Raw genomic sequence first — 26,477 nt, 5'->3', positions numbered from 1 at the left:
TTGTATGGTTATGGAAACATTTTTTCTTCACAGTTAATGATCAGCCAAATAGTAAATCATTAAAAGGAAACTGACAAAAAGTGTGGGGAGTGGCTGTCATCAGCCTGGTTCACCAGCCCCAAAATTTGTCATCTTCCTTCAGAAGAGAAAGCCTGATGATGCCAAAGTTTCAATTCTCTGTGCTTCTTTGGAGAAGAAAACAAGTATAGCTAATTATTCTTGCTATTTTTATTGGTAACAAATCTCTTCCTCTTTACTGATCTGGGAAAACATCTTTTTATTAGACAGACTATCCTTATTATAGGGGGGGAAAGGAGTCAAAACCATCTCACAGAAAATGTAGCAGTGTATGTATTACTACAATAATTTAAAACACCCCCTAAGAGCTCAGGCATATACCTCTCTGAAACTACCTTAGAATAACTATTACCTTCCACTTTCTAGTCAGACCAATTTTTACTGCTCACATACTGATTGCCAGGAGGAATGGAAAAGACCTCCCAGGCTGCCTCACTTCTCCATTTTTCTGAGAACAAGAATCATTCCTGTTACATGCACAGGTAACAAGTACCTAATGGACATGAAATCTGGAGCTGGTTTTGGTTTAATGTCATGGTGTCAAATATTTAACCAAGTAACTATTACCAACTCTTGGTATTATAATTTTTTATTATTATTATTTTGCAATTAATACTACCAATTGCAACTGGTACCTTCTTTGAAATTTTTTGAGTGATACACACCAGTGTGTTATATGACCAATGCACCAGTAACCGTAACATTTTCTTGGGACTTCGGAGAACCAGACTCCAGATATACAGGAAAAGCTGCTTCAAACCCAACAGTGTAGGTGTGACTTTAGCTCTTATCTTTCAAATTATGTGTAACCTAATCCTAAAGCCCTTATGGCAAAGTTTTATCCTCTCCACAATTTCAGTGAAAAATCATATTGTTAATCAAATAAGCATCTTTTTTTTTTTTTCTTTTTCTTTCTAATCTCAAGTATGGCAAGCTTAGGTGAATTTCCCCTCAATGGGTGAACACATTCCAATGTAAATAATTTTTTTATCTACTGCTAATTTTGAACTTGTTCAGAATTGTGCGACCTTCAGGCCAGCTGTTGGCCACCAAAATAATGATGTCACTTTGACTTTGGAGGCAGGAATGCAACAGCTCAGAAAAAAGAATTTTTAGAACATAAGACACATCAGCACAGAAAGAAAACAAAAATTGTGAAGATGATGACAGCAAAGCAGGATTGAGAGATTGTTTAATAAAGAACGCTTCCCTCTTTTCTAAATACTCTAATCTTTTATTTTTTTTTTCCAAAAAAATAAATACCATCAAATCTACTCAAAACTATTCCCCTTGCAAGTATTTGTTTTTCTTCTGCCAAGAAACCATTTCAGGTTTTGCATTTCTTAAGCCAATATACTGCATACAAACCACAGGCATGTTAAGACACAAAGACACACATTGCATTTCATAACCTCACTGTGATGAAACCAGTTTGTACATATTCCTGGAACATTTTATTGCTCACGTTGAAGAAATTCCCAAAGTGCGATGGCTGCTATTCATACTTGTGACATAAAAAAATTTAAAACTGATAACAGTCCACAACAATATAATTTAAACACAACCCCAGTAAAGTATGATAATAGAAAGGACACAGGACAAGAACAATAATGGTTTGGGATATTATGCAAGATTTACAAACAATGTAGTTACAATCTGTGTTAAGCACCACAAGCAAGCTAATAACACACAGCCCATGGTTTAATCCTAACACAATAACTAGAGATATATATTTTTTCAGATGTTTGATGACACACAAAACTGTAATTATATGGATATTCCCATTTAGCTGCACGTAAGGAATGGCAAACACATTATAAAAGCCTCGTATGCAGAAGGAACAGGCCGGCAGCACCTCAAGAGCACGTCTAACATTTGTCATTTGCCACCATCAACAAATCACTCTTGCAGAACAGGTTACACATTTGTACTGAAATTCCACTGCTTTCATTATGACATCAAAGAACTTCCAATCTAGGAAAACATCAGGGCTGATCTGGATCTCAGAGCTCGTTTGCCATCATGGCAGTATTTTTCTTTAACCATTTTTTTAATGGCCATATATGTATTATAAAGTGCATATTATATTAGGACACATATACAATTTACCAGTCTTTTCTAATGCATGCTGTTGCCCAATTTTCTCCCTTTTGTGTTAAAAAATCCAGTAGATTTTCCACATTGAGAAAGATTTATTAAATCTTTTAAATAAGTAAATCCCATACATCCTTCAAAGTCTGCCTATACCCCTGACCAAAATATATTCTTCACATGGTTCTTGCCATACATATTCAATTAGTATTTATGAGTTGGTAGAAATCATGACAAAGTTATGAACCATACTCATTTGTTTATAAGTCATCTATACTTTATTTGTAAAGTCATTTATAATCTGCTGAAAATGAGATAATTCTTTTCTGCACTTCGGTGTTTATTGATACGAATTTATCTTGTTCATATTTTAGTCCTTGTTTATATAATGAAAAATCTGTATTTAAATTATTGAAATCTGTATCTTGCTACTGAACTGACCTTTCAAAAGTATCTGTTTTGACAATCAATCAGTATGATATAAAATTTACGCAAGTTTGGCTATAACTGGCAAGTTAACTTTCTGAAGCACTCAGCTTACAGTCTTTCAACTTCATTTAAAGATATATACAGAAATTCTTAGAGGAAAAAGAGTAGGTAATAATGACAGAAAAAAATAGCGATATTCCTTACTAGACATATTATTAACCTGAATTACTTTTCCTTATGACAAATTTAAATAGATTAAGAAGTTTATTAAAAGATAAAAAATAAAAGCTCTTCCATAAAACAGAAAAAATGCATTCTTATTTTAAAAAATGAGTGCATGCTATACACTAAGTTGGACTATAACTTCTCATTTTTTATTAAGAATCACTATAAAACACAGCTTTAAAAGTAATCTAAACACAACTAGAATAAAATGCCTTTTTTTTTAAATGTCATGATAAAATGTAAACTATTTGTTATATCAGAAGTGCAAATATGTAGCCAAGTAAGGCATATATGACACACTTTTGAATCATTTGATGACTTATTTGTCCACCATTAATTAGTTACTTAACTATTACAAAAGAAATAGGCAAAGTGTAATCATATCTCAGCTAGTGCATTGCTCAGTCCCCTGGAGATGTTTTCTATTTTTTCCTATTAATGAAACAGGCACAGAAAAAACACATTAAAGAAGAAAATATTGGGAGTCACATTGAAAGTAAATGTTTTTTTCTTGTCATTCCAGGAGTTCCTACACAAAAATCATACCAAATTTCTGGTCAGATTGCCAAAGTAGCTAACATTTATGTATTATCAGCATGATGCAGACCTAAGACATGTTTATGAAGAGCATTCAGGCACCTACATGGATGAGGCTCTTGGCTTCCTTTAAACTGGCATTTCATTCTTTTGGTGAAGAACTGCCTAAATATCTTACATACTGAGCTATTGAGTACTCAGAAAAAGAACTCACACTCTACCATTTTGATGTATATTAGAAAAAAAAAATTGGTAGACGGCTCTAAAAGTTGTCTTTTAGAAGAAAATATAGTGTTAAGAGTCCCAGAAATTCAGTTCTGTGACAATTTCATAGTGCACCACATAAGAAATGTTTCTAAAACAGGACAGAGTATCTTCATATTAGAAATGCCTACCTTCATGTACTAAAGTTGAGTAGAATTTGTATGAGGAGAAAGATAATACATTTAACAAACATCTAAATATAACTCACTTTATTTTGCTGCCTCTGTCCCAAATACAGACTCCTGAATAGTATCTCAGCATGGAGAAAAATAGCATATTCATGGATGAGTCACAACAGTAAAATCAAATGCATGGAGTTACAATAGTCATGCTTCAGAAAAAAAAGAAAAATAGGATTGAATTTGGTTTTTTTTTTCTTTTCTTTGGTTTGGAAATAGCATTGTCATTGACATTTTGTAAGCCCACTTGGAACATCACAGCAAAGTAATTTTCAAATTTTCACCATTTTAGGTGCATAACTTTTCTACAGAAAGGTATTATTTTGGATTACTCAAAAGGCAGCTGAAGTGGGTAATCAAAGCATTTCTGAAAACTTGTTTATAAAAATCATGCAAACTGCTTGCAGCAGATAATTTAGCTCTACAGCTAATACTACAACTTTGACTCAATCCTAACTTAAACACATGAAATTATTTTAGAACTGAATCAAACCTGTGATTCCTTGTAGCAAGGTAGTCCCTTTTGAGTAGTAAGATATTTTAACAATTATGTTTCTCTCAAATATATGTGTTAGAATTGTAAACAGTTGACCAGTTGACCAATTATATAAATTATTTAAACTGTTGACCAATTACTTTCAAACATAAAGCATTAAAAGCCACTTCTGGGTTTTATTGGTTGACTTTAACTAAAGAGTCACAAAGTGACTCTTCTGAGGGGTGGGAATCATGAATGAATGTTAGAACATTGCAAAGAGAATACATTAAAGGAAAAGACTTTAAAACATTATTATTTGAATTTTCTTTTTTTTTTTTTTTTTAATTTTCTGTGGTTTTTTTCCCCAATTTAATTACTTCTAAATATTCAATTATATTTCAGTTGCCTTGAACTAGGAGGACTGGTTTAGGCTCTTGATTATTAAGATCTCACATTAACACACAGATTCAGAGACTTGGTATTTACTAATATTACCATGTTAACAGAGAGAAACGGCTGGAAGATTAGGACTTGAAATCCCAATTAAATTCCATGGTCTGTTCTCACAAGCAATTGTCCAGTCCTGTCTAAATTTTTGTTTAAAAATGCAAAGTGTTAACTACAGAGATGTTCCCATGGCATTCTAAAAGTATTTTTTGGGGTGGGGGTGGGTGGGGAATCTATATTTTCTCTATTAATCTCCCTAGTGACTGAATCATATGCTGTTAGAAAATTGAATTATATAAATGACTGACATTTATAATCTTTTTCACTTTTTATTCATTAGTATGATTTTTTTTCCTGAATCTCAGAAGACTTAAAGGATAGATAATTAAACGATGTTTTAATTTTGCCCTCATATGAATATATTAAACTGGAAAGGCATAGATATTAATTTAAATAGGTGTATGATAATTTTTACCTGTGTAACAGTAACACCTCTGATCTAGGTATAAAATTTTATTTTATAAATGATGAATTTACTTTGAAGTTTTATCTTTTGTCTCTCACTGGGATTTTCAGTTTTAAAGGCAGTTGAATTGTTTCTGTGTTTCCACTGTTCACATATAAAGACATTTTATAACAACTATGCAGCTATATGGAGTCTATATAATTATAAATTTAGATTATTTACCATTATGCAGCAACTTACTCTAGAAAAGCATTAAGATGCTCATTGTTAAATGGAATGCAAAAGCAATGAGAGTGAAGTATATTAGTTTAGAATTCTCTTTCAACCAGTAGTGTTTTAGAAAGTTGAAAGGGAGAGGTTATTTTGCTTTGAAGAATCTGTAGATAAACTTCTGTTTAGGTGACACATTACTTTAGTCTTTTATCTCCCAGGATCATGGTTCAAATATTTCAAGGAACCACAGTTTAGCAGACCTCAACTACAGTGCTGAAGAACCAAGTTAATACAATTTTTTTCTGAGAGACTTGGGGTATGGCATAGCCTAAACAGCACTATAAAAAAATTTAACATTTCAGCTCATTGCAGCAGACACGGATACTAGGAATTACATTACCTAGCAGTCTGAATTCTAAGAGTTAATGAATACAGGCAAATTAACTTTGTGATGTTTGGGGGTTGCATTCTACAAGCCAACGTTTGCTGAATCATAACTTTTCCTGTTGCATTTCTGTACATTGCACAGAAATTTAGGGCTTGCACAACTAGAAGTTTGCTAATACAATACCACTGTCAAACAAGCAATTCATAAAAAAAATTACCTTGTAAAAAGGTAATAAACTACAGTGGTAGAAACATTTGAAAAATCCACAGAGATCTTATAGTTCTCTTTATTCAAGCATACACTATTTGGACTAATTGGGAATTATTCCTGTAAATACTACATAAACACTGGTCATATCTCAAACAAGGGAAATGAGATCTTTTCATTCTGAGAACTATCCTTGTGGCTTATCAATTCCATGGGACACAGTAGTTTGTTCCTAAGGTAGTCTGTTTCTATCTATGTTAACAAAGAAGGGGAAGGAGAAAAAGGTCTCCATGAACACACTTTGGCTATTTGAGAATCAGAGCACCATTACAGCAGTCTGGAAAAACAAAGAACATTAGTTCTCCTCAGTTAAAATAGTTCTGCCAAGAGAACATCAAATCTTCAACAGTAACCATTGTGTTTTCTACAGACACTGTGCCAGTGCATTAAAATTATTCCCTTCTAGATCACATCATCTCCTTTCTTTAGATTTCACTCAAAACTATAAAAACAGGAGACAAGGAGGAAAGAAAAGTTCTCTGAAGAAAAAAACAAAAGCCTACATTGCTTTTTAAATCTGGAAAATATATGCTCTGCATACATATTCTAATTAACAGCACATCAATTGTTGATACTAAGATTAACTATATGAACACCAAGAGTAGCAGATAAGTTTGTTTGTACAATAATCATGGAAATTAATAAATGCCTAGGGAGAAAGTAGCTTGCAAGACCATGTTTATCATCCGAGTTCAAGATAAAACTAATCAGCAAATGCTTATCTATGTTTGAAGGGGAGCCTTAAATTCTGCATTAAGTGCAGCAAAAATTCAAAAGGAGCAAATATAAAAATCTAGTTCTGTAAATATAGGAGTGAAATGTGGTAATTACTAAGCAAAAAAGTTCAAAGACAACATGTTTCCTGTACTGCATGCAAACCTGTTCAATCTCAAATTTGCAAGTTACCTGAAAAAAGTTTTAATCTTATTTTAATAATAAAATAGCCCATTATTTTCAACTGAGCCAGTCAAAATTAATGAGCAATACTAGAATATTGAGCATGTTGGACCACTAAGGAAACAAAATCCTTATGAAACAATGTGAGAGGTCACACAGTAACCTGAATGAAGATTTCTAACTATTTATTGTTACAGTGTTATCTGTTTTTTATGTATCTTTATCACTGCTATTATATAGGGAGAGAAATAATGAGGGATTAAAAAAAAAAAAAGCTTGGGAAAAGGCAGGGGAAACAAGATGGTAAAAGAATAAGAATGCAAAATACAAAAGGAGACACAGAAAATTAGAGCAATGGGACAAAGAAGTGAAAGAAATCAGAATAAATTGCTAGATATAACAGGCATCACCTGGTTGAAGAAAGTGGTCTTTTCGGTCACAAGGAGGGGTCAGCACACATCTCTGGCCACTGTTAGTTAAAGGTGCTTTTTGCTTTTCTGTCAAGTTACTAGGAGTATAAAATAAAAAACTTTTGCTACTGTATCCTCTGCTTCTTCAAGGTTACAACCACATTGTTCTCATCTAACTTGGAAAGTGTTTTCAAAATAAAGCATTTCAGACACTTGAGATTTTCATTTGACCTTCTCTTGCAACAGTCCTTAAATCTATGTAGCTCATAAAGCTCTTAGATTCTCAGAAAATTATTACAAAAAAATTTTGCAATTGCTACATGCCAGATGGATTGGTCTAGAATTCCTTTAGTTATTTTCTCTATTCATGAAACAAATTTTTCTTTTAAAATGTTAAGTCTGAAAATCCTGTTCCTTCTTATTAATGTAGCTCTTGCTTCTCTTGGTTATTTGCATAAGTAGTCATGCACAAATGAAACGGATTGCTGAGTCTGGACTCAGATTTCAGGCCTTTAAAGGTTTGAAATGCACATGCAGAGCTTTGAAGCAGAATTTGTCTACAAATGTATAACTAGTGAGTCATCATATCCCTGTGACACCGATTCCCCACAGTTATACATCCCACTCTTAACCAGTTACATCCCTTGCGCAAGATGCATTTTGTCTAACATGACAAGGCTTCAGATTTTTCTTCTTCCATTTTAACTCTCTCCTAGAAAGGAGACATTAAGAGACATTACAAACAATATTACTTCACCACTGAAAGAAGGATCTTGGGATAGCAACCCATGGTTCCTTCATTGTAAGGACATGGCCAAATCACCTTTGGTTTCTGGAAGGAGCAAGTAGAGGGCAAAATAAATATCTAAGTCAGCATAGCCAGCTTGTCATTAAATACCATTAAAATGTTTCCTACTCTGCTGCTTCCTCCAAACTCTTGCTTTCTCATACGCTGCCACAATGTTCTGTCCAAGAAGTTGTATTCACCTGGATCAGCTCATTGCTCCACTCACAGCACGGCTTTTCCAATAGCTTGCCTGGCCATAATTTGAAGGACAGCCTACAAAGGTATGAGGATAGAAACTCCTTAAGCCAGCACTGTCATTAAAGTTGCAGTATAATGAAACTATGGCCTAAGTAACTCACTTAAAACTGCACTTCACGTCAAAGGAAGATGGCCAGAAACTGAACTTAATACTTCATGGCATGTCTACACTCTAATTGAAACATGACAGGGCAAATTCACTGCCCAAGGACCAACAGGCACAGACCAACCTCTATGATCATGAACTTGCTGTCCCCAAAACAGTGGCGTTGTCCCAGCTTCAAACAAGCATGCATGGGCCTGAGCAGAGGAAATATCCCACAGGCTTTTGTGTCTGCTCACTTCTGCACCTCATGTATTTTCCCTCGTCTTATGATACATCATCACAGCATGCAATGATGACTTTTTGAAGTGTGTAGAGTGTCCTTTCCCCTGTGCCTTCAGATGGCCATTAAAGCTGTCCCCAGTAAGCACACATCCTGGGTGTCAAAGCTGGGGCTCCTAAAGTCTCTGCTACCATCACTTTTCTGGCTCCTGTTCACTGTGGCCAACTTCTTTCTGAAAACCACCATGGGGGTGACCCACATGTGTATGGCACAGGCTACCAAAGCTGCAGTTGACCAGAGACGCTGCTTTGTGTAATCAGGCTCCTGCTCCTGGGAAATGGTGTGAGAAAAGCAATTGGCTTGGAGATCAGCAGTGCTAATTCATACCAAGGGTTGGCATGGAGGTGTTCCTTCTTCCAAAGGGAAGTGAAAAGAACTGCCAGTGCTGTGAAAACTTCCCTTTTTCTTACCAACAAGGTACATCATATCCTGACACAACCGCAGGCTTATTAGCACTAAAGATAGCTGGCACGGTAGAGTAGCATATCATTTGAACGTGGATATTACAAGCTTCATTATTTTATTATGCATTTACTTTACAACTCTTTCCTAGCCTCCATTGCAGCTAAACATGAAGAATAGTCTTACTTCGAGATCACCACACCTTTAGCCTTCATTCCAAACTTCATTCCCTCATGAGCTTTGCTGCACATTTCTAGCCAAGATCACACCTTTTAGGTATAACAGTTAAGGATGTCAGGATGAAAAATTCCTCCCACCTCATAACCACCATTTGCAAAACCAAAAGAAGGCTTGCAACTTCTCTTCTTGAGATTGTTTAAGTCACAGATAATCACTCTCCATTAGCTAACACACAATGCCTGAGTTGGATTAATTTTCCTCACATGGCTTGAGACTTTGCAAAGCTAAGTGAGCAGCTCCAAGTATTATTTTTAGTGTATCTTAGCATTTAGATTTCTGACATCTGAAGCTGAGGCAGCTACAGCCCACAGAAAGAACCCCATGCTTCTGAATTATGCTTGAATTCCAGGTGCTCTCTGGAAACTAAAACCCAACACAAATTCACATTAATGCACTGACAGCTTTCCTAAGGCAGACCACTTAAACTATAACAACACATATGCAATGTGCAAAAACAGAAATACACTATGTTCCAGATTCATATCTTCATTTAAATCCTGTTTTAGAAATCAAGTGTTACTTACCCTTCCTCTGCTAGAAATCCTTCTATTTTAAATCATGACAATGTGATACAAGAAGCTCCCAGCTCCTTAAAGATCCAAAAAGAACTTCTCATATTCTGGTATTTCTGTCAAAAGAACGGAGAACAATACTTCTAATTGCCTTTTAAAAAATATGACCTCTTCTTCAACCCACTCTAAAACACTTTTGATCTTCTTACCTCACAGTAGCATCAGATAAATCTTAAGTTAACACCACAATATATTGAACCATCAATAGATGGTTGCTGTAACCCACAGCATTTTTGGATGGAATTGAAGCATTTGGGGATTTCATAAATGAGCCGTGAAAACTAAAAATATATAATCCTTCTGCACTTGTTTTTTAAAAAAAGTAGTTTTAAAAGATGGGAAAGCAAAAGGGAAGATATGTACCATAACAATGCCATCTCAAGGTTTAGATCAATTTTCAAGTGTTTATTTGCATAAAGCACAATTTTGCAGGCACAGCATACTTTATAATTATTTTGTCCACCAGGAGCCAGACACAGTTTTTACATGTAAAATCTGCTGATGGCAATTTATCTCTTCCTCCATCTTAGAAGCAACTAATGCATTTGCAAGGGCTTGTGTGGGCCAACAAGTATTTCTCCCATCTTCTGCAGGAAATACCCTTAAATTTAATTTTTATAGTGACTGAAAAGAAGGAAGCCTTAACTTTCTTCCACTTTATATGAAGAAGGTATCTTCTTTTCAAAGTGGAATTTTATTCCTAGAAACTTTATATTTCTATACAGACCATCTACACGCTTTGAGATGCAGTCTACCATAGGACCACCCTTTTTGCTGAAGTATCTCCTGTTCTACTAAATGGTCTGTTCTGTTCAGGGACAAGAATATTATTCTGAGACTTGAAGATTTAACAGTTTGTTGACAAAATAATCTCCAAAAATGTCTCACAAAACCCTGATATTTGATAGTGGTATCTGTATGGGGATTTTATTCTATTTAAACTTTAGTCTGCTTTCAGAAAATGTTATCGAGTAGTTTATAATATCAGAGGACAATAGGATATGTTTAGTGAATTGTCTGATCCTGCAAGAAGCACTAAGGAGAAGTGGCTCAACTGGCCCAACATGCAAAGTTAAGATCAAAAGACATATTTTAGAAAAGCAAAGAGGAAATGAACCAAATTACCCAGTGGCCATCCAGTCTGCATTCCAATTTTTCAAGTACAGTATGCTGTCACAATACTCAAACAAATGCTTTCATAAAAGCATGCTAAGAAAAAAAAAGGAAGACTAACAGAAAAGTTACAGTCAGTTCCAAGCGAAAATGACTCAATGACAAAAGAAAAAAGAATTACTTTGGTAGGGGATTAAAAATTTAGGTACTGAAGTAATAAAGTCTTTTTGTTTTCTCTTAGTGTTATGACAAAGTGTTAACAGGCTATGAACAGCACATTGTCTATTTTAGATTAAGAGTCAACATTTGCTATTCAAGTAAAGAGAATAAAATTGCAGCCACTATATGTAAAATTGCACAAAAAACTATATGTAAAACTGCATTGCAAAAACTATATATAAAATTGCAGCCAATGTATGTCTTTTTTTAATTTAGGAAAACCCAAGCCACTTCTTTAAGATGAAAATGCACATCCTACATTATTGATTAGATCTTTAATTCCTGAAAGCATTAAGACTAGAAGTTGCCACCTTAGCACAAATTTAAGTATGCTACAAATTGTCATTCCTTTAAAGTAGAGATGTAGCAATCTAAGAGAATTGGGGTTCGGGTCCTGTTTTGAACAAACGATGACCATTAAAGTATCTTATTTTGAGTAACCTGGAGTGTACATTTCTGTGGAGAAACAGCAAAAAATAACCGTAAGTTCCACAAATAACCTTGATTTGGTAGTAATGTTACTCGCTGTATGGTAGGCAAATTTAACAGCCAAAGGCTCTCTATACAGTAAGTAGAGAATAGAAGATTTCTTTTGGAAGGATTTACATGCATATCAGTGGGAGTTTATGTTAAACATAGCTCATTGCACAAAACACTGGTATGAAAACATATGGCCCTCCTCCATTCCTTTCTCCCATTCCCATTACTTCTGTCTACGCATTTTCATCCCCTTCATGTGTCAGCCGTAGAGCTTAGCAAAGCTTCCATCTCTTAACTCAAGACAGCCTAAAACCACCCACTATTTTGGCCAGCACAGTCAACTCAGATGAAGACTACGCCAACCTTGCAACCGAGCTACAAAGCAATTCTATTCCTCTTACTTGTAATCACCTTAGAGGTTTCCTTGCTTCTCTTCAAAGGTTTTATTGCTGAAAGCCACAATTCTCCATTCAAAAATGCTTTATGTAAAATATTTGTAGTCTAGTATCCTTGCTATCCCTGCATTTTTCTATTCCTCAGTATATAAGCAGAAGGAAGTTTGCTAGCAACATCAGCTGCTAAAATGGTGCTTTATGTCAGTAAACTGTATACAGGATAGTTGCAATAATCCTTTAAAATGGTTAAAATTTTAGAAATCAGATAATTGTTTCAGGAACATGTACACTGCCTAGGCAGCTTAGGAAAACCTTCCAGGAGCCCAACAAAACATTCAGCACAATAGTGTCAAAATTGTTGGTTCCAGCAATATCAGGTGCGACAGCTCAGTGTGATTCAATCTGTTAAGAGATACGCTCAGTGATGAGAACAAAATTGCAGAAAGTGGCTTTGCTCCCCCATGAAGATTTGAGAGCCAGTACCAGTCTGTCACGGGATAATACAGTCTGAAACATCTGTAGTCTTCGGAGATTTCAACAGCTTAAGGGAAATACATTCTGTTTTTGGACCCTTTTCACTGACTTGAGCTTTTGGCTGTCAACAGAACAATTCTCCACCCTCCCACTCCTCCAAATACAATTGCTTCTCCAAACATGCTGACAAAAGAGGAATAGGGTAAATTAGTTCTGGACCAAAACTGAGCAAGCTGAACCCTTTATTTAAGTACTTCATGAGAATTAAGCACTTTTGTGCCATCTTCATCACATCAGATGTCTGAGAGTGCCATCCTCCCATCCTTTAAGCAGTGAGCACCACAGTGTGGACAAGAGTTGTTAAAACAGCCCAGGTAAACAATGGAGCAGCATGATACTGTGCACGTCCAAGTGCCAAGATCACTCAAGTGCTTCCAGAAGGAAATGTAAGCTGGGACAGTCTGACTCAGGTTCCCTTTGCTACAGAAACTCCCGCAGGTCTGGTATTTTAAAATATCTTTCTCGGAAAATCATTTGTGTTATACTGCTAGTGCTCACTAAATCACAGATGAGAAAATATAAACTACCTCTAGAGACTGTTTTCAAAATCCTGCAGAATACCAGCTACATTTCTGTACTGCATGAATGGGGGCCTAACGTACACTTACAACAAACATCCCAGGAAACAGCCTCCTATACAACATGTAACATCTAAGCTTGACAGTGTAAATTAATCCAAAGGAAACAGGCTCTTTTAAATCCTTTTTATTACAGAAAAACAAAAGGCTTACACTTGACTTAAAAAAGCAGCATTATTTTATGAATTCAGAGTTATTACAGTGAAGTTGCTTTAAGAAACCTCTAGAGACTGAAGAAAAGAAATAAAATGCCCCTCCTCAGACAGCATTCTAGATTACTTGAGTGACCACAGCAAAGACTTTAATTTCACATCACTTCTGACACCCAGTATATGACCCATCCCCCTTTTTCCTCCCCATGACTTGTTCAATGTAGCTGGGGGAAGGATTTGATGAAAACAGCAGTACATTTCAAGTCTAATTTTCAACAATTCAGTACAAATCTGATAGATATTAGAGTTCGGAAGTGACTGACATACAGGCTTTCCTCCTAACTCTAGCTATTAAGTGCTACAGTTTGAACAGATCCCAGTATGATCTGTTTCTTCCACAGTATTTATCATTATTCAGGTCCACATCTCAGAATACTTCCCAGCAAGTCAACTGGCTACTATAATTATAAATATAACAAAAATAACCACAAAAAAAGAAGGCTCCATGTTGAAACAGTTCTTAGCAGTGCAGCAGAACTCAGGTTTTTTTTTTTTTTTCTTTTCATTACACTCCAGAGAAGGAACAGAATGGCTCCAGTGGCCACTTCAGGTTTTTTTATTAAGTCAAAAGCTGCAGGTTTCCAGCCTGAGCCAACATTAAATATGCAACTGATCTGTACTGAAAATTTAAAAAAAGAGACAAAGAAAACATACTACTGTCTTAATAGTCCTATATTTTGACTATCAGCACTGAGTTGTGCAGAAGTCCAAAGAAATTTAAAAGTTTTTCATTAAGTGATTTTTAAAATATTTTTCAACAGCTCAGGAGCTCAAATACCATAAAAAAAAATCCCTTTCTAAACACATTTTTAAGCACCTATTCCTCGTGTATATACTAAATCTACACCTCTCAAAGGTTCTACCAAAAATAAAACCTCAACAAAAAGCAAGAAAGCTCAAGTCACTATGTACAACTGGCTATAATGACAAAAATTTAAAAAAGGCAATTCATAGAAAGACAACAGAGAAAACAAAAAAACGGGAAAAAAACTCTAACAGATACCTGCTACTCAGTGTTCTATGACATCACTTATAATCTTTCCTTCAAAAAGGAGAAGGTTTGTATTCATAATCAGACATGGAATTTTTCCAAAAAAAATTTCCTAATCTCTTTGCATGCTGTTTATACTGTTTGATAGCCAAAATCTTTCAAGTCATAGATCTACTTAAGGTACTCTGCATGGCAATGTGAAGGCAGCTGTTACCAAGCTACTTAAACAGAAGAAACAGGTTACTTTCCCACAAGGAAAAAGAATGCAATACTTTTTTCCCTGGTTATGATTCTACAGCATCATCAAATTTACTCAAACATAGAATTTGTCTATTTAAGCTTACTCATGGTTACAATTTAAAATTTCTTAATTTAGTGCTACAGCAAAGCAATTTCTTATGTGACCAAGCTGCCTTATAAGGAGGACATACTTTGTATAATACAGTAATATACCCTTAAAAAAAAAGATAAATAAAATGAAAAACCCAGCATGAAAAAAACCCAGCATGAATAGTTTGAAGCAGAGAAATATAAGTTTTTTTTCTGTGGTACTTCCCATGATATTGATGCCAAAGGCTGCTTTACAGCTTATCACTGGAGAGTTTTAGCCCTGGACACAAATTAGTCCTTTTTGCAGTCACGGGTTTGGATTAGAAATGGCTTTTATGATGACACAGGTAACAAAAATGCTTTATACTGATCAATCTCTATCAATGTTAATATTATATTAAGCTCCATTAACTCCCTCCTTCAGAGTAGGTAACAGTCTCAAAACAAAACTACCTATCTCAAATATATATAACAAACTCAAGTAAACACTGTAAAATAAATACATACCATTCAAAAAGCTTGTCATTAGAGAGTTCTACAAATGGTCAGAAGGTGTTCACATTGACGTCTTCCTTTATCAAGCTGTGCTGCGGATTCAAAAATCTTGCAGATCTTTTGCACTCTAAGTGTGCAAGCACTTTACAGAAAGTGATTAACAGGCAACCATGTTCTAAAAGGTTTTTAACATAATTTTCCAATATTCTTAATAAACACTTAGCATATATGGTAGAACGGTCCTCCAATTCCCAAAAATTTACATTTAATTTGATAAAATAGAAAAGTTTGTTGTTTTGGTTTTGTTTTCCTTTTCCCATAATAATGTGCAACAGGTAGAACATGTGACTTCTTCGGAAACTTTTAAGTTGTCTTTGGCTATCGGGCCTAAAACACTTTACAGTTCTCTTTCCTTGTTTTCAGCTTTAATTTTATATGAATCAGTGCATAGCTGGGCAATATTAGTAGCAGTTCATCACATATAGTAAGGTCAAGTAACATTACGTCTGTTCTGGAAATGAACAATTCAAAATTCTTACAAAAATGGTATAGAACTGTACCTGAAAATTTCTTCCATTTAAATTGCTCTTTGTTAATCTACTAAGGACAATTAAGAGAACACCAATTTTTTTCTGTCAATTTCTGAGAAAATGTGAATACATGCAAGTCAAAACTACCCTTATGCAGATAAAACAATCCTCTTTCATGGAGATAACCAATAAATGACAACCACCAATAAATAAGTCTATTTGGAAATTCTAGAGAATTCTCTTGCTAAACAAGTTAGTCTTTTTTCTTTTCCATAATGTCTTTCTGTTTAAGCTCTCCATCTGAAAGTTCTGTGTATTTTCCATTCTTTTCCTCCTCTTGTTCTTCCTCACTGCCTTCATCTGTGAGCTCTCGATCACCACTTTCTTTTTTAGCTCCCTCATGCTCAAACACCTCTCCCTCTGTATCAGCTGTGCAGATTCCATAACACATGATGCTGATGACCCCCAAGGGTAACCCAAAGAGAAAGCATCCCAGCAGTGGTGAACTCTTGAACACAGACTGTTGAAATAGAAAGTAAAAACCACTTTCAGTGAATATAGAAAGTTACTGCATTACTTCTCTTATTGCTCTGTGTATTTATTCAAAAAACATCCAAAATGAAAATCAGTGTTTTTTACAGGGATCACAGAATCAACTAGGTTGGAGAAGACCTTTCAGATCCTCAAGTCCAACCTATGACACAACACCACCAATAAGAGCACAGCACTATGTGACACTTCCAGTCTTTTATTAAACACCTCCAGGGATGGTGGACCTCATCACATCCCTAGGCCGCTCATTCCAATGCCAAATCACCCTTTCTGACAACAACCTCTTCCTAATGTTCAACCTAAACCTCCCCTGGCACAACTTAAGACTGTGTCCTCTTTTCCTAATGGATGTGTTATTTTGATTTTTCTGCTTATTTGGTTTGGATTTTATTATTGCTGCTGCTTTGTGGGTTTTTTATAAGGTTCGTTTGTTTGCTTTCTTCTGCAAAAATGGCAAGGAGTCCTCAACTTCAACAATTTCTACTGGAAGCTCATAAAAAATGACACAAGTTCAAATATTACAATATTGCATTGTGACAGTTAATGTTTACATGCCAACTGCATATCCCATGCATTTTTTCAAGCTATAGAAACAATTGTTCTAAGAGCGTTAAAATCCACTTTGAAGAAAAAATTTCCACCTCTTACTTGTGTCTTGTTGTCAAAAATTAGTCTGCAGAAAAATTCTAGAGAGTTTCCTGTTGAGGAGTAGCTTAATGGCACAGGAAGAAGGATTAATGGTTTCAGAAACTGGTGGCTAAACATTTTGCTTTCACAGAAGTTTGGACATTCATTTAAAAGCAAGTGAGTTTCAACCTAAATTCACAGCATAGGTTTATTTGCTTGTGTAGGACAATATTTTTTAAACCCTCTGAAAGTATTTGTATCCTGATTGACAAGGGCACCGTCTAATTCAATGAAAAATAAAACTTACCACTATAGTAGACTTGGCATCGTATATTATTCTCTTGATTCGTTGCAGAAGTCCATCACCACCCTGTGCCTGAAATTTCAAATGGAACCATATCAAAACTGTTGACACTTTTCAGTTATGATTCCAAAAGTTCATTCTTCAGACCTTGCAATCTTAAGTCCCTTTAGAAGGAAATGAGAAGTAATTATTCTTGTATCTCACGATGCCCAGACACTCCAACTTGCCAAGTTTGGACAAAGATTATTCAGTAGGCTCATGAAAAAGTCTCTCACAATTGTTTTAAATCAGTGCCAACTTGGACAATGGGCTGACACTCTCTCTCTTACCATAAAGAAACACTAACAAAAACTAGCAACTGTCCCAATGTAACAATGGCAAAACTGCAGACCTCTTCTGAACTTTCCTGCAGCTGTTCAACATCCATTTATGGACTACAACAGCACAGTTAGAAACATCTAAGAACTAAGCAGAGAGAAGATATGAACGTGTAATAAATAAAACCTGTGTCAAGCAATGACAGACTATACCTACACTGCCCCCTAATTCAACACTGTACAAAATAACTACATGAACCAGAAGGCAATCTGTCTGCTGAATAGGACCAGTTTTCACCTTCCTTGAGTAGCCAGAGAAACAAACTCATGTTTGGAAATCAAGTCATCAGCACATGATCTGACCAAAAACCCCTCAAATAGCAAAAAAAGTCCACAAAGATGAGACAGACTTGCAAAAAAGTTACCTATAGAGTCTTACAAAATAACAATAACATCCAGGTGAATAATCCAACACTTCCCAAGGAAGAGAAGGGGGAAAGCCAGGACTTCTCAGAAATTTCACTGTGGTTCACAGTCTGCATCCTATTAGTTGTTTACCAGCATACTTAGAACTCTCATTCCTCAATAGCTGCACAATTTCTTGTGCAGAGAATGCAGCCAAAGTAGTGCAATTTTACATCTACAGACACCTTACACATAGACAGCTTAAATGAAGTCATATCCTGTATTTTTGTTGTATCGAGAAGTGAATTTAGACTGACCTTTAACCACTCTAGCTGAGATACTGCAAACAAAAGATATAAAGACCTAAGCAAGTCTATGGCAACAAACATAAATTATTTTTCTCCAAGCAAAAAAAAAAAAAAACCAAACAGACAGAAACCAATTACATTTCCTGTTTCAACCAGAAAGATACATACAATTAGAAGCTAATTGATGTTGATAACTTAATGCACTTAAAAACCATTAAAAAAGAGAGAACTCAAGAACAAAGAACCACGCTGGAAAGCATGGCCAGTAAAATCCTGAAAAGCACATAAATCCACCTATATCATGTTCTACATCAACCAGGCAGATTAAATAACTGAATATTAAACCGAAATAAACGCCGTATGACAAATATCTTCTGCATTATTTGCCATTACCAACCAATGACCTAAAACTGCTGGCGCAAAGTAAAGTGGGATGCAGCTAACACAGGAAGCACTCAATATGCAGTTAATTGGGGCTTAAACCAAAGCCAGGCTTCTCCCAGGAGACAGCCAAATTATTAGCTATCAGCTCCCCTTCATGGCAAAGCCTTCTTTCCCCAGAAGCACAAACAGAAGTTCTGCTCCATGACCTCTTTCTTCATCCACACAACACAGCTTTCTGTTCAACTTACAGTACACTGAGGGAATAAATACCTAAAAAATATCCAAGTCATCAATTCCAGTTAACTTTTCTGTTTTAACAAAAGACAGCTCTTTTTTAGTTTTAGAGCAGAGAGGAGTAAGCTTGTGTCCATTTCTAACATTCAAAGCACGTATATCACTGGTTTTTTGACTCCAAAGTTGTAATTCCTCCAGCTATTTGATTTATTAATTTTCTACCCAAAAGAAAGGGTGCAGTTCAATTATGCACTATAATTCAAAAATTTAAACAAATGCATTAAATGCAAAGCAGGAAATTAATAAAAAGCTCTCCATTTATAACTGCACCAGTAAAAGGAATATCAAAAGAAGCTGTCTACCATAATACTATAAAGAGAAGAAAGCTTGCTTTTTACAACATGCAACAGCATGACTCCAGAATTTACAATCACATATTCAGTGACAGCATCTGAGACAGTAAGACAGGACAGGAATATTAAACACGCACATAACTATCAGAGTAACCATTTTTTTTTCCTTACTTTAGCTGTAAGGAAATAAACACTAACCAATATATTCCAAGCTACTATGAAGACTTACTTCAGCTGTACCATCCAGGATATTGTTAATAAATTGAACCAGGTCTTCTGTGCTCTCAATGTGCCTATCTGGTAGAAAATACTGCTGATTGGAGGTATTCAATACAACAATAGTAGGGATTGTCAAGTCACTGGAAACATAAAACAGACAGTTAATATATTTAAAGAATTACCATTTGATATATTCCAATTCAAGTACTCCCTACATTATTTCAATAGGGAATATATTAATCTTCACTTAATGTGTGCCCTTCATAGTAATTCTTTAAAAACAAGAAAGGTATTGGCATGGTATGGTATGGACATGAATGGTATTTCTCATTAATATTATTTTCCTTCACATCTGTGTCAGTGACACTATTGAAGCTTACAGCATTTTACAAACCCAGAGCAACTGCAAATCAGGTACCTTATGACTTCCAAAAAGTAAGAAATCCCAAATAGCAGCTTTGTATACTAAATGCAATAAGTATGTAAGTTCACAAAGGCAGAAGTGTAAATCAAAAATTTAATTCCACACAACCATTGTCTAACTGATCACCTTTATCAATCAACCTCTGATGGTCAAGTCAAAATAATAAACCATGTCAAGCATAGCTTTTCTATAGCTCTTTTAGATATGGTTTATGAGGAACAGTTTTTAAAGAATTATTACTCAGCAGTTAACCTTCATGTCCATGTGCACATACATCATAATGAGAAAGAAAAAAACAGTTAGAAATTATTTCTGGACACAAAGCAATTTAATCTTCTGTTTGTTGTAGCACTAAATTAAAAATGAGATCATGTTTAAGAAATTTCAATATTGCAAAAGTACATTGTTCAAAAAGAAAGATTTAAATATATCAAACAAGTTTAAAATCTCCTGTAATCTTTATCAATTTTCTACAGTTCTGTCAGTAATGAATTCAAGTACTTCCTTCACAGCAGAAGCAATGCAAACCTTGTTTTTCTATGTTTTCACCCTTGTCTAATGTGTCCTATCCATGTACTTTTGTAATACATGTAAAATTGATTATGATTTCAGTCTTATCTGTGGCTATCAATTCATAGTAAATTATTTAATTTACTCAAGATGCCCATTTTTCTTTGGAGTTACTGAAATTATCCTAAATTTTCTCTTGCACTTTAGGTGGGGCTTTTTGTTTTGATTTTAATTGAAATGCAAACCTAAAAGTGAAAAAGTTTAGTAATATATGACAATTTTCTGAACTTCCAGAAAGCTGAATATGTAAAGATTTAAGGTGCAGACTCTCTTCCCAATACTGAAGCTGAAAGCATCATGACACTTCAAAAAACCTAAGGGCAACTACAGGTATAACAAAATAATGCCATCCTTTAAATGGAACTTTAGAAAAAACAACCAAAAAACAACCAAAAAACACAACTTTGTACACTAAGGCAACCTGCCACATAAGAGCCAATAAACATAACATTTCCCCTTGAATTTTTTTTTTCTTTTCTTACAAGGGACAAAGAAGAAATCTAAGTAGAAGGCCCTCAAACTAAGTCACTGTTTTTGCAAGCATCTGGTAACAAGTTCCTAATTCCTGTCAAAATATGTCCTTCCAGCAAAACAGAACAAGTTTCATTAATTAGATGCAATGTTTCTGTTGTATTTAACAGTCTGGTAACTGATGTTCTTGGAGGTGGTTGTAGAGCAGCGGAAAGGTAACCTCCATATACAAATTCTTTATGCTGTACAAAAGTTCACAAAAGCATATTAAATGTGATACTTTCAAAAGCAGAGGAGAATTCTACATACACCGATAGCTGAGAGTGATATTATACACCTTAGCTTATAAAAAGCTGTATTTTTGCTTTCAGTAAAATACTGAAAAGCATTTTTAAGTAACATTTTAGGTAAAATTATGTATTTTAATTAAAATACATAATAAACTGATTTCTTCTTTTGTGCCTGGTTATAAATGTACCATTTCTAATCCAACACAAGCATGTTCATATATGGCTGAAAAGACAGAAGAATTGTAATGCCTACCAATGGAGTTACAGTCAAGCTCATAAATGTACTTTTGTCAAGGTCTTATTCTATCCCCAGAAATCATACAATATTTTGCTCTTTGTAAAGAAAACAGAATTTGCTCCTATGTGCATCTAGCACAGTAAAAAGTGTTTTGTGATACATTTCTCATTTTCATTTTTTCTATTTCTACTTGCTGCCACCTGGTGACAAACTGAAGCAGTTGCAATATTTTTTTTTTAACTCAAATTATTCATGTAGCCACATGAAGAGTCACTACTTTGAACATAATTTGCTGCATTCCTTTGCAAATTCTTACTCATGCTTGAAAGGTATACATTGGGTTTAGAAAAAAATTAAAAGCTGATGAGTACTTGAACCAGAACTTTCCATATACTACAAATAATAAAATCAGGCATTTTGCAGATTCAGTTAATCAAACCAGCTGAACAGACCTTGCCACTAGATCACTACCACTCCAAGTGGCAGTTCTATCTTCTTTCCCTTCATTTCCTTCCTCCCAGGTATCTCATCTCCCTCCCCTACTTCTATACACATCCATGCTGGTACTCAGCAGAGTAGAAGGGAATAACATTGTTGAATCAGCAAAATAACTTCCCTACTTGCCCAAACAAAAAACCAAACACTTTTCTGACAGATAAACAGGATGAAAGAGCTCAGCAGACAGATATAAGACCCTGCACAGGAGAAGCAATTAAGCAAGTGAGGAAGGTCTCACTTTTGGCATTTATAAAGGACTAGTTCAACCAAATCACATAATTTCAATGGAGAGACAGTTGGTTTTAAATCAAGTGTTAATCTACAGACATTCTACAAAAATACAAACCTTGTGCTTTTCGGTCCATATGAAGCTCCTAGAATTTTTAGGGGGCACGAACACATGCTTAATTAATGTTTTGATCCCCAAGAAATGGATTTGGAAAACTTACAGAATTATAATACTGACTCCTGGTTTTCCCTTCTTTCAGACCTCCAAAGGCCAGAGGAGAAGTAGTAGTTAACTACAAATGCCAAGCAACTCAACTCTCTAATTATGCATTTTTTAGAAAAGGATCATAGTAATGACAACTGTCAAGCATCTTGTTAAACCACTTATATATTTCAAAATATACCATGTACATATCAAGTGCAGACAGCATCTTCCATGCATTCTATGCTTCTCTGCTGAAGTGCATTTCTATGCATGTCATAAAAATACATCAAGAATGAAAGTCTCACAACTCTAACAGTAATTTAACAAAGTAGATCTAAAAGATAACCTTTGTCAATCAGCATTATCAGTAAGCCAAACACCTAACATTAAATTATGTATTTATACAGTTTAATTTAACAAGTAATTGATACTATGGTACATGCTGAATTCTGATGACAGTGCTTTTTTCTTAAGTCATGAAAGCCAAGAACTTTTTGTAAGATTATTTTAAATTAAATACATTTGGTAACAAATACAACAAAAGAAAGAATATTCAAATAAGAATTTACTTACTCCATTAGTAAACTATTAATGTAATCATTTCCATCCATATGGCCAAACTGGAAATCCCTGAAAGAGAAGCAGTTAAAAATAAAATGATGAAAAAGAAAACACAATAATGGGTTTCAGCAAAAGTTCGTCATTAAATACTTTTCCTATAACTGAAAATGAGAGCACATTCAGAAATGTAATTCAAAGAAAGTGATCATCTAGAACACAGCATTATGAAACACAGTCAGTTAATTAAATGGTCCTATTAAACATCAGTATAAAAATATAAAAGCACACACTGTAACGTTTTTCACTTAGGAAAAGAAAGTGACTGCTGACTTAGAAAGATTAATGCAGAAGTCCAATTAAAACATCAGCGTCCCACGTGTGTCTACCTGTGAAAGTGATCCCGATAATCTCTGGCAACTTCCTGAATAATAGACTTTAATCTGAAAGGAAAAAAAATTGGCATGGATATCCAGGATAAACTCCTTCTAAATACAAACAACAAATATTGAGATTTCCCCAGTAAGCAGCAATTAGTACCTCATCAGCAAAAAGGACTATAAAAAAACACCTTGTTCATCTTGCTTAGCTCCTAAAGGTTGAAAATAGCATACACAGTACTTGTAAAAATACACAGTATTTTTTCAGTCTGTATATGCAACCAGAAAGGGACAAGGGAAGGTCTTGTTCCTCTCAGCCTCTTTGGCAAACTCCAACCCCAGTAAAAACATCCCTTACTTAAAGTTCCACAGACAACTAATATATAAGCAATCACTAGCTTAATTTTCAATGCAAGGGAACTGAAGTACAGTCATTTGTTTAAACTCACTGAGTTCATCTCAAAGTCATCTGAACTCAAGCACTTTTGTCTTTGTTTAAAAGGTGACACAATAGCTTTTAAAAGCTATGAGATCACCATTTGCTCCTGTGATCTCATTAACAAATGGCAGAAGAGTGATACAGGAACTCCACCATCTCAGTGAACTCATATGTGCTTCAAATGACCCATAAGTAAAGTTAGTACACTAAGTCAGAAATTAAAGAACATTCACAAGTTAAACCCACTCAACCTGTATTTCTCAATATTTAAGAAACTTCAAAACTTCTCTATGTTATACCAGCACATTTCTCCCATAGTGTCACCAATACTCAATTCTGTACCTGGTATGTTCCACTGAAGAGTTTTTATCATCAATGACTGCAATAGCCACAAGTTTTCCTAAAATAAGGAATAAAATTCTTGAAACCATTTAAAAAGAAACACACATTCTCCAATGGGAAATCTGTCAACTTAGAAGATCAGGTACTCTCCAGGGACAGGAATTATTTTTGAAGTATAAACCAGACTCACAGCCAAAGAGCCTCTTCAAGCTCACCAAGCTGTGGTCTTGAAGCTACTGAAAATAAATTAAGATGGAGCCCAATGCCACACCACTAGCTTTGCATGAAAAGCCTATTTATGAAAGAAGTTAAAAGGGAGAAAATGCAGATAAAAATTAATTTCCTACTCAGGCTACATATTTACATATACCTAAATATGAGGCAATGGAGGCCTACATTATATAGTAGCAAACAGAAACTGATTATAAGTGATTAAATCACTATTGTATGGATTTAATAACAGATTTTCATACTGTTGTGAGCATTATGAAAAAAAAAAAAAAACCCTGGAAAATTTACTGGCAGAGCCCAGAATTTATGATACCAGAAACACAATTTAGTTCATAGACCTCTGTCAAAGGAGCTTAAAGGTCAACACCAGAATATACCGACCTCTTCAAGATTTACTTTGTGAAGTTTTTCTAATTAAAAGAAAAAAAAAAACAACCTCTAAACCTAAAGAGTGCTATGGTCAATCAGATAAAAGTATGTTTAAAAAGCTGGCCAAGTTTCTCCAGATCAAGCACTTGCAGTTAGGAAAGCAAGTTAGAAAGATTAATGCAGTCATCAACCAGATTAACCCAAGGCTCTAGAAGGCTAATTTTCCAGTTCTCTCCAGATGCCACAATTCACTCAAAATCCTCCCCACCAAGCCAACCAATTGCTCAGTTCCTACCTATCACCACGCCATAGTAAGCATTCCCCTCAAAAATAAAGTGTCACTCTTGTTCAAGTAATACTGAAGGGTTTTAAGGGGAACACCGATGATTCATTCCCATACTTCCTTGTGAAATAGAAATAGCTTCTCCCCATCCCACTTCTTGCACACATCAATTCTCACTTTTTTCCTCATTTCTTTCCACCCTAAGATACTACCTAATAAATACACCAATAGACAGCTAATGCCCTTTTAGACTACCAAAGATGATGTAAATAAATTCCAGGTACTATGTATTAATACATAAAGCTCTTTAAAGTAAATGACAGTTTCTCCAGTGTATTAATAAAGGTGGGTTTTTTTTTTTTGTTTTTTTTTTTTTTTTGTTATTTGAGGAATTGTTAGTCAAAAAGGTAACAGAAAGAAATATGCTACGTTTAAACAACTTGCAACAGCATTTCTGTAAATAAACATTCAAAATGTAACAATATTAGCTTCATAAACATGGAAGAACATAGACACTTCATATTCTTTAAAACCTGAAAGAACTCAGTGTTGAATGAATGTAAGTATTTTGAAATGGAACATAGATGATAAGATGTCCTGGTACTTAGCAGCAGTACAAGTCATTTGCCTTTTTCAGCGGTCACCTGGCTGCAAAATTTTCATTTGGCCTACAGAACTTTTGCTAAAGAAAAGCTGAAGTTTTCTGGGACAAGTCCACTTCAAATGCATAATCCTGTCCCTTTCTTGCCACATCTATTTCAAAGATATCTAAATCCACTAGATGTAAGATACCTGGACAATCCATATTTGATACTTCTAAATCTAGTTTGAAAATTCCCTGCATGTATTCCAAGAGGTAATATGCAACTTATGCAAAATGTAAGGCACTCTTAAATTAAAGTCCTACTAATTTTTGTGACTACCACAGGATTAGACACACTAACTATTAAGTTGTGAGGAACTGACTAGTGTAGACTGTGCTTGAAAATTCTAGTCACAGGTCAGTCCAACATCAACAAAATACTGCCACTATCAGCTCTAACCTGATATTTATTAATTTCTGAAGTTTAAAAACATGTTCTTGGTACTTTTTAAATTTTTCTTACTGTTTAGTACACAATGTCAAATAGTTTAGCAGCAGCATCTTCTCACCTGTATCTCCAAGTTCATACAGTGTAAAGCCATCTACATGAAGGTAACCTTGAAATCTTTCTCTGTTTATCCAGGATGACAAATCACCATCTTCATACTCTAACATCAAAACAAAAAAAACAAAAACAAAAACATTTTTTAAGAGGTGGGCCATCAGATTTACTATTTCAGTATTACTGAGGCAACCACGCATTTTTCTCCTTTT

The 26,477-nt window shown here is 34.8% G+C and overlaps 1 protein-coding gene across 1 annotated transcript in view; it reads right to left on the bottom strand.

Annotated features, from left to right (window-relative positions):
• Window positions 1-13,445: 13,445 nt before the first annotated feature.
• The window catches only part of TMX3 (thioredoxin related transmembrane protein 3), a 28,766-nt gene continuing 15,734 nt past the window's right edge, over window positions 13,446-26,477 (bottom strand). Inside the window, exons 10-15 of the mRNA XM_053956254.1 lie at window positions 24,238-24,295; window positions 23,466-23,519; window positions 23,092-23,148; window positions 19,605-19,734; window positions 17,378-17,446; window positions 13,446-16,411 (exon numbers count right to left, since the gene is read on the bottom strand). Of these exons, the coding sequence (XP_053812229.1) occupies window positions 16,145-16,411; window positions 17,378-17,446; window positions 19,605-19,734; window positions 23,092-23,148; window positions 23,466-23,519; window positions 24,238-24,295 (635 nt within the window). The 3' untranslated portion in view covers window positions 13,446-16,144. The remainder of the gene's footprint in view (window positions 16,412-17,377; window positions 17,447-19,604; window positions 19,735-23,091; window positions 23,149-23,465; window positions 23,520-24,237; window positions 24,296-26,477) is intronic.

The sequence above is a fragment of the Vidua chalybeata genome, chromosome 1 (assembly GCF_026979565.1).
Source record: "Vidua chalybeata isolate OUT-0048 chromosome 1, bVidCha1 merged haplotype, whole genome shotgun sequence".
Lineage (NCBI taxonomy): Eukaryota > Metazoa > Chordata > Aves > Passeriformes > Viduidae > Vidua > Vidua chalybeata.
Note: the sequence above shows the minus strand (reverse complement) of the source record. Positions and strands in the feature narration are given on the sequence as shown.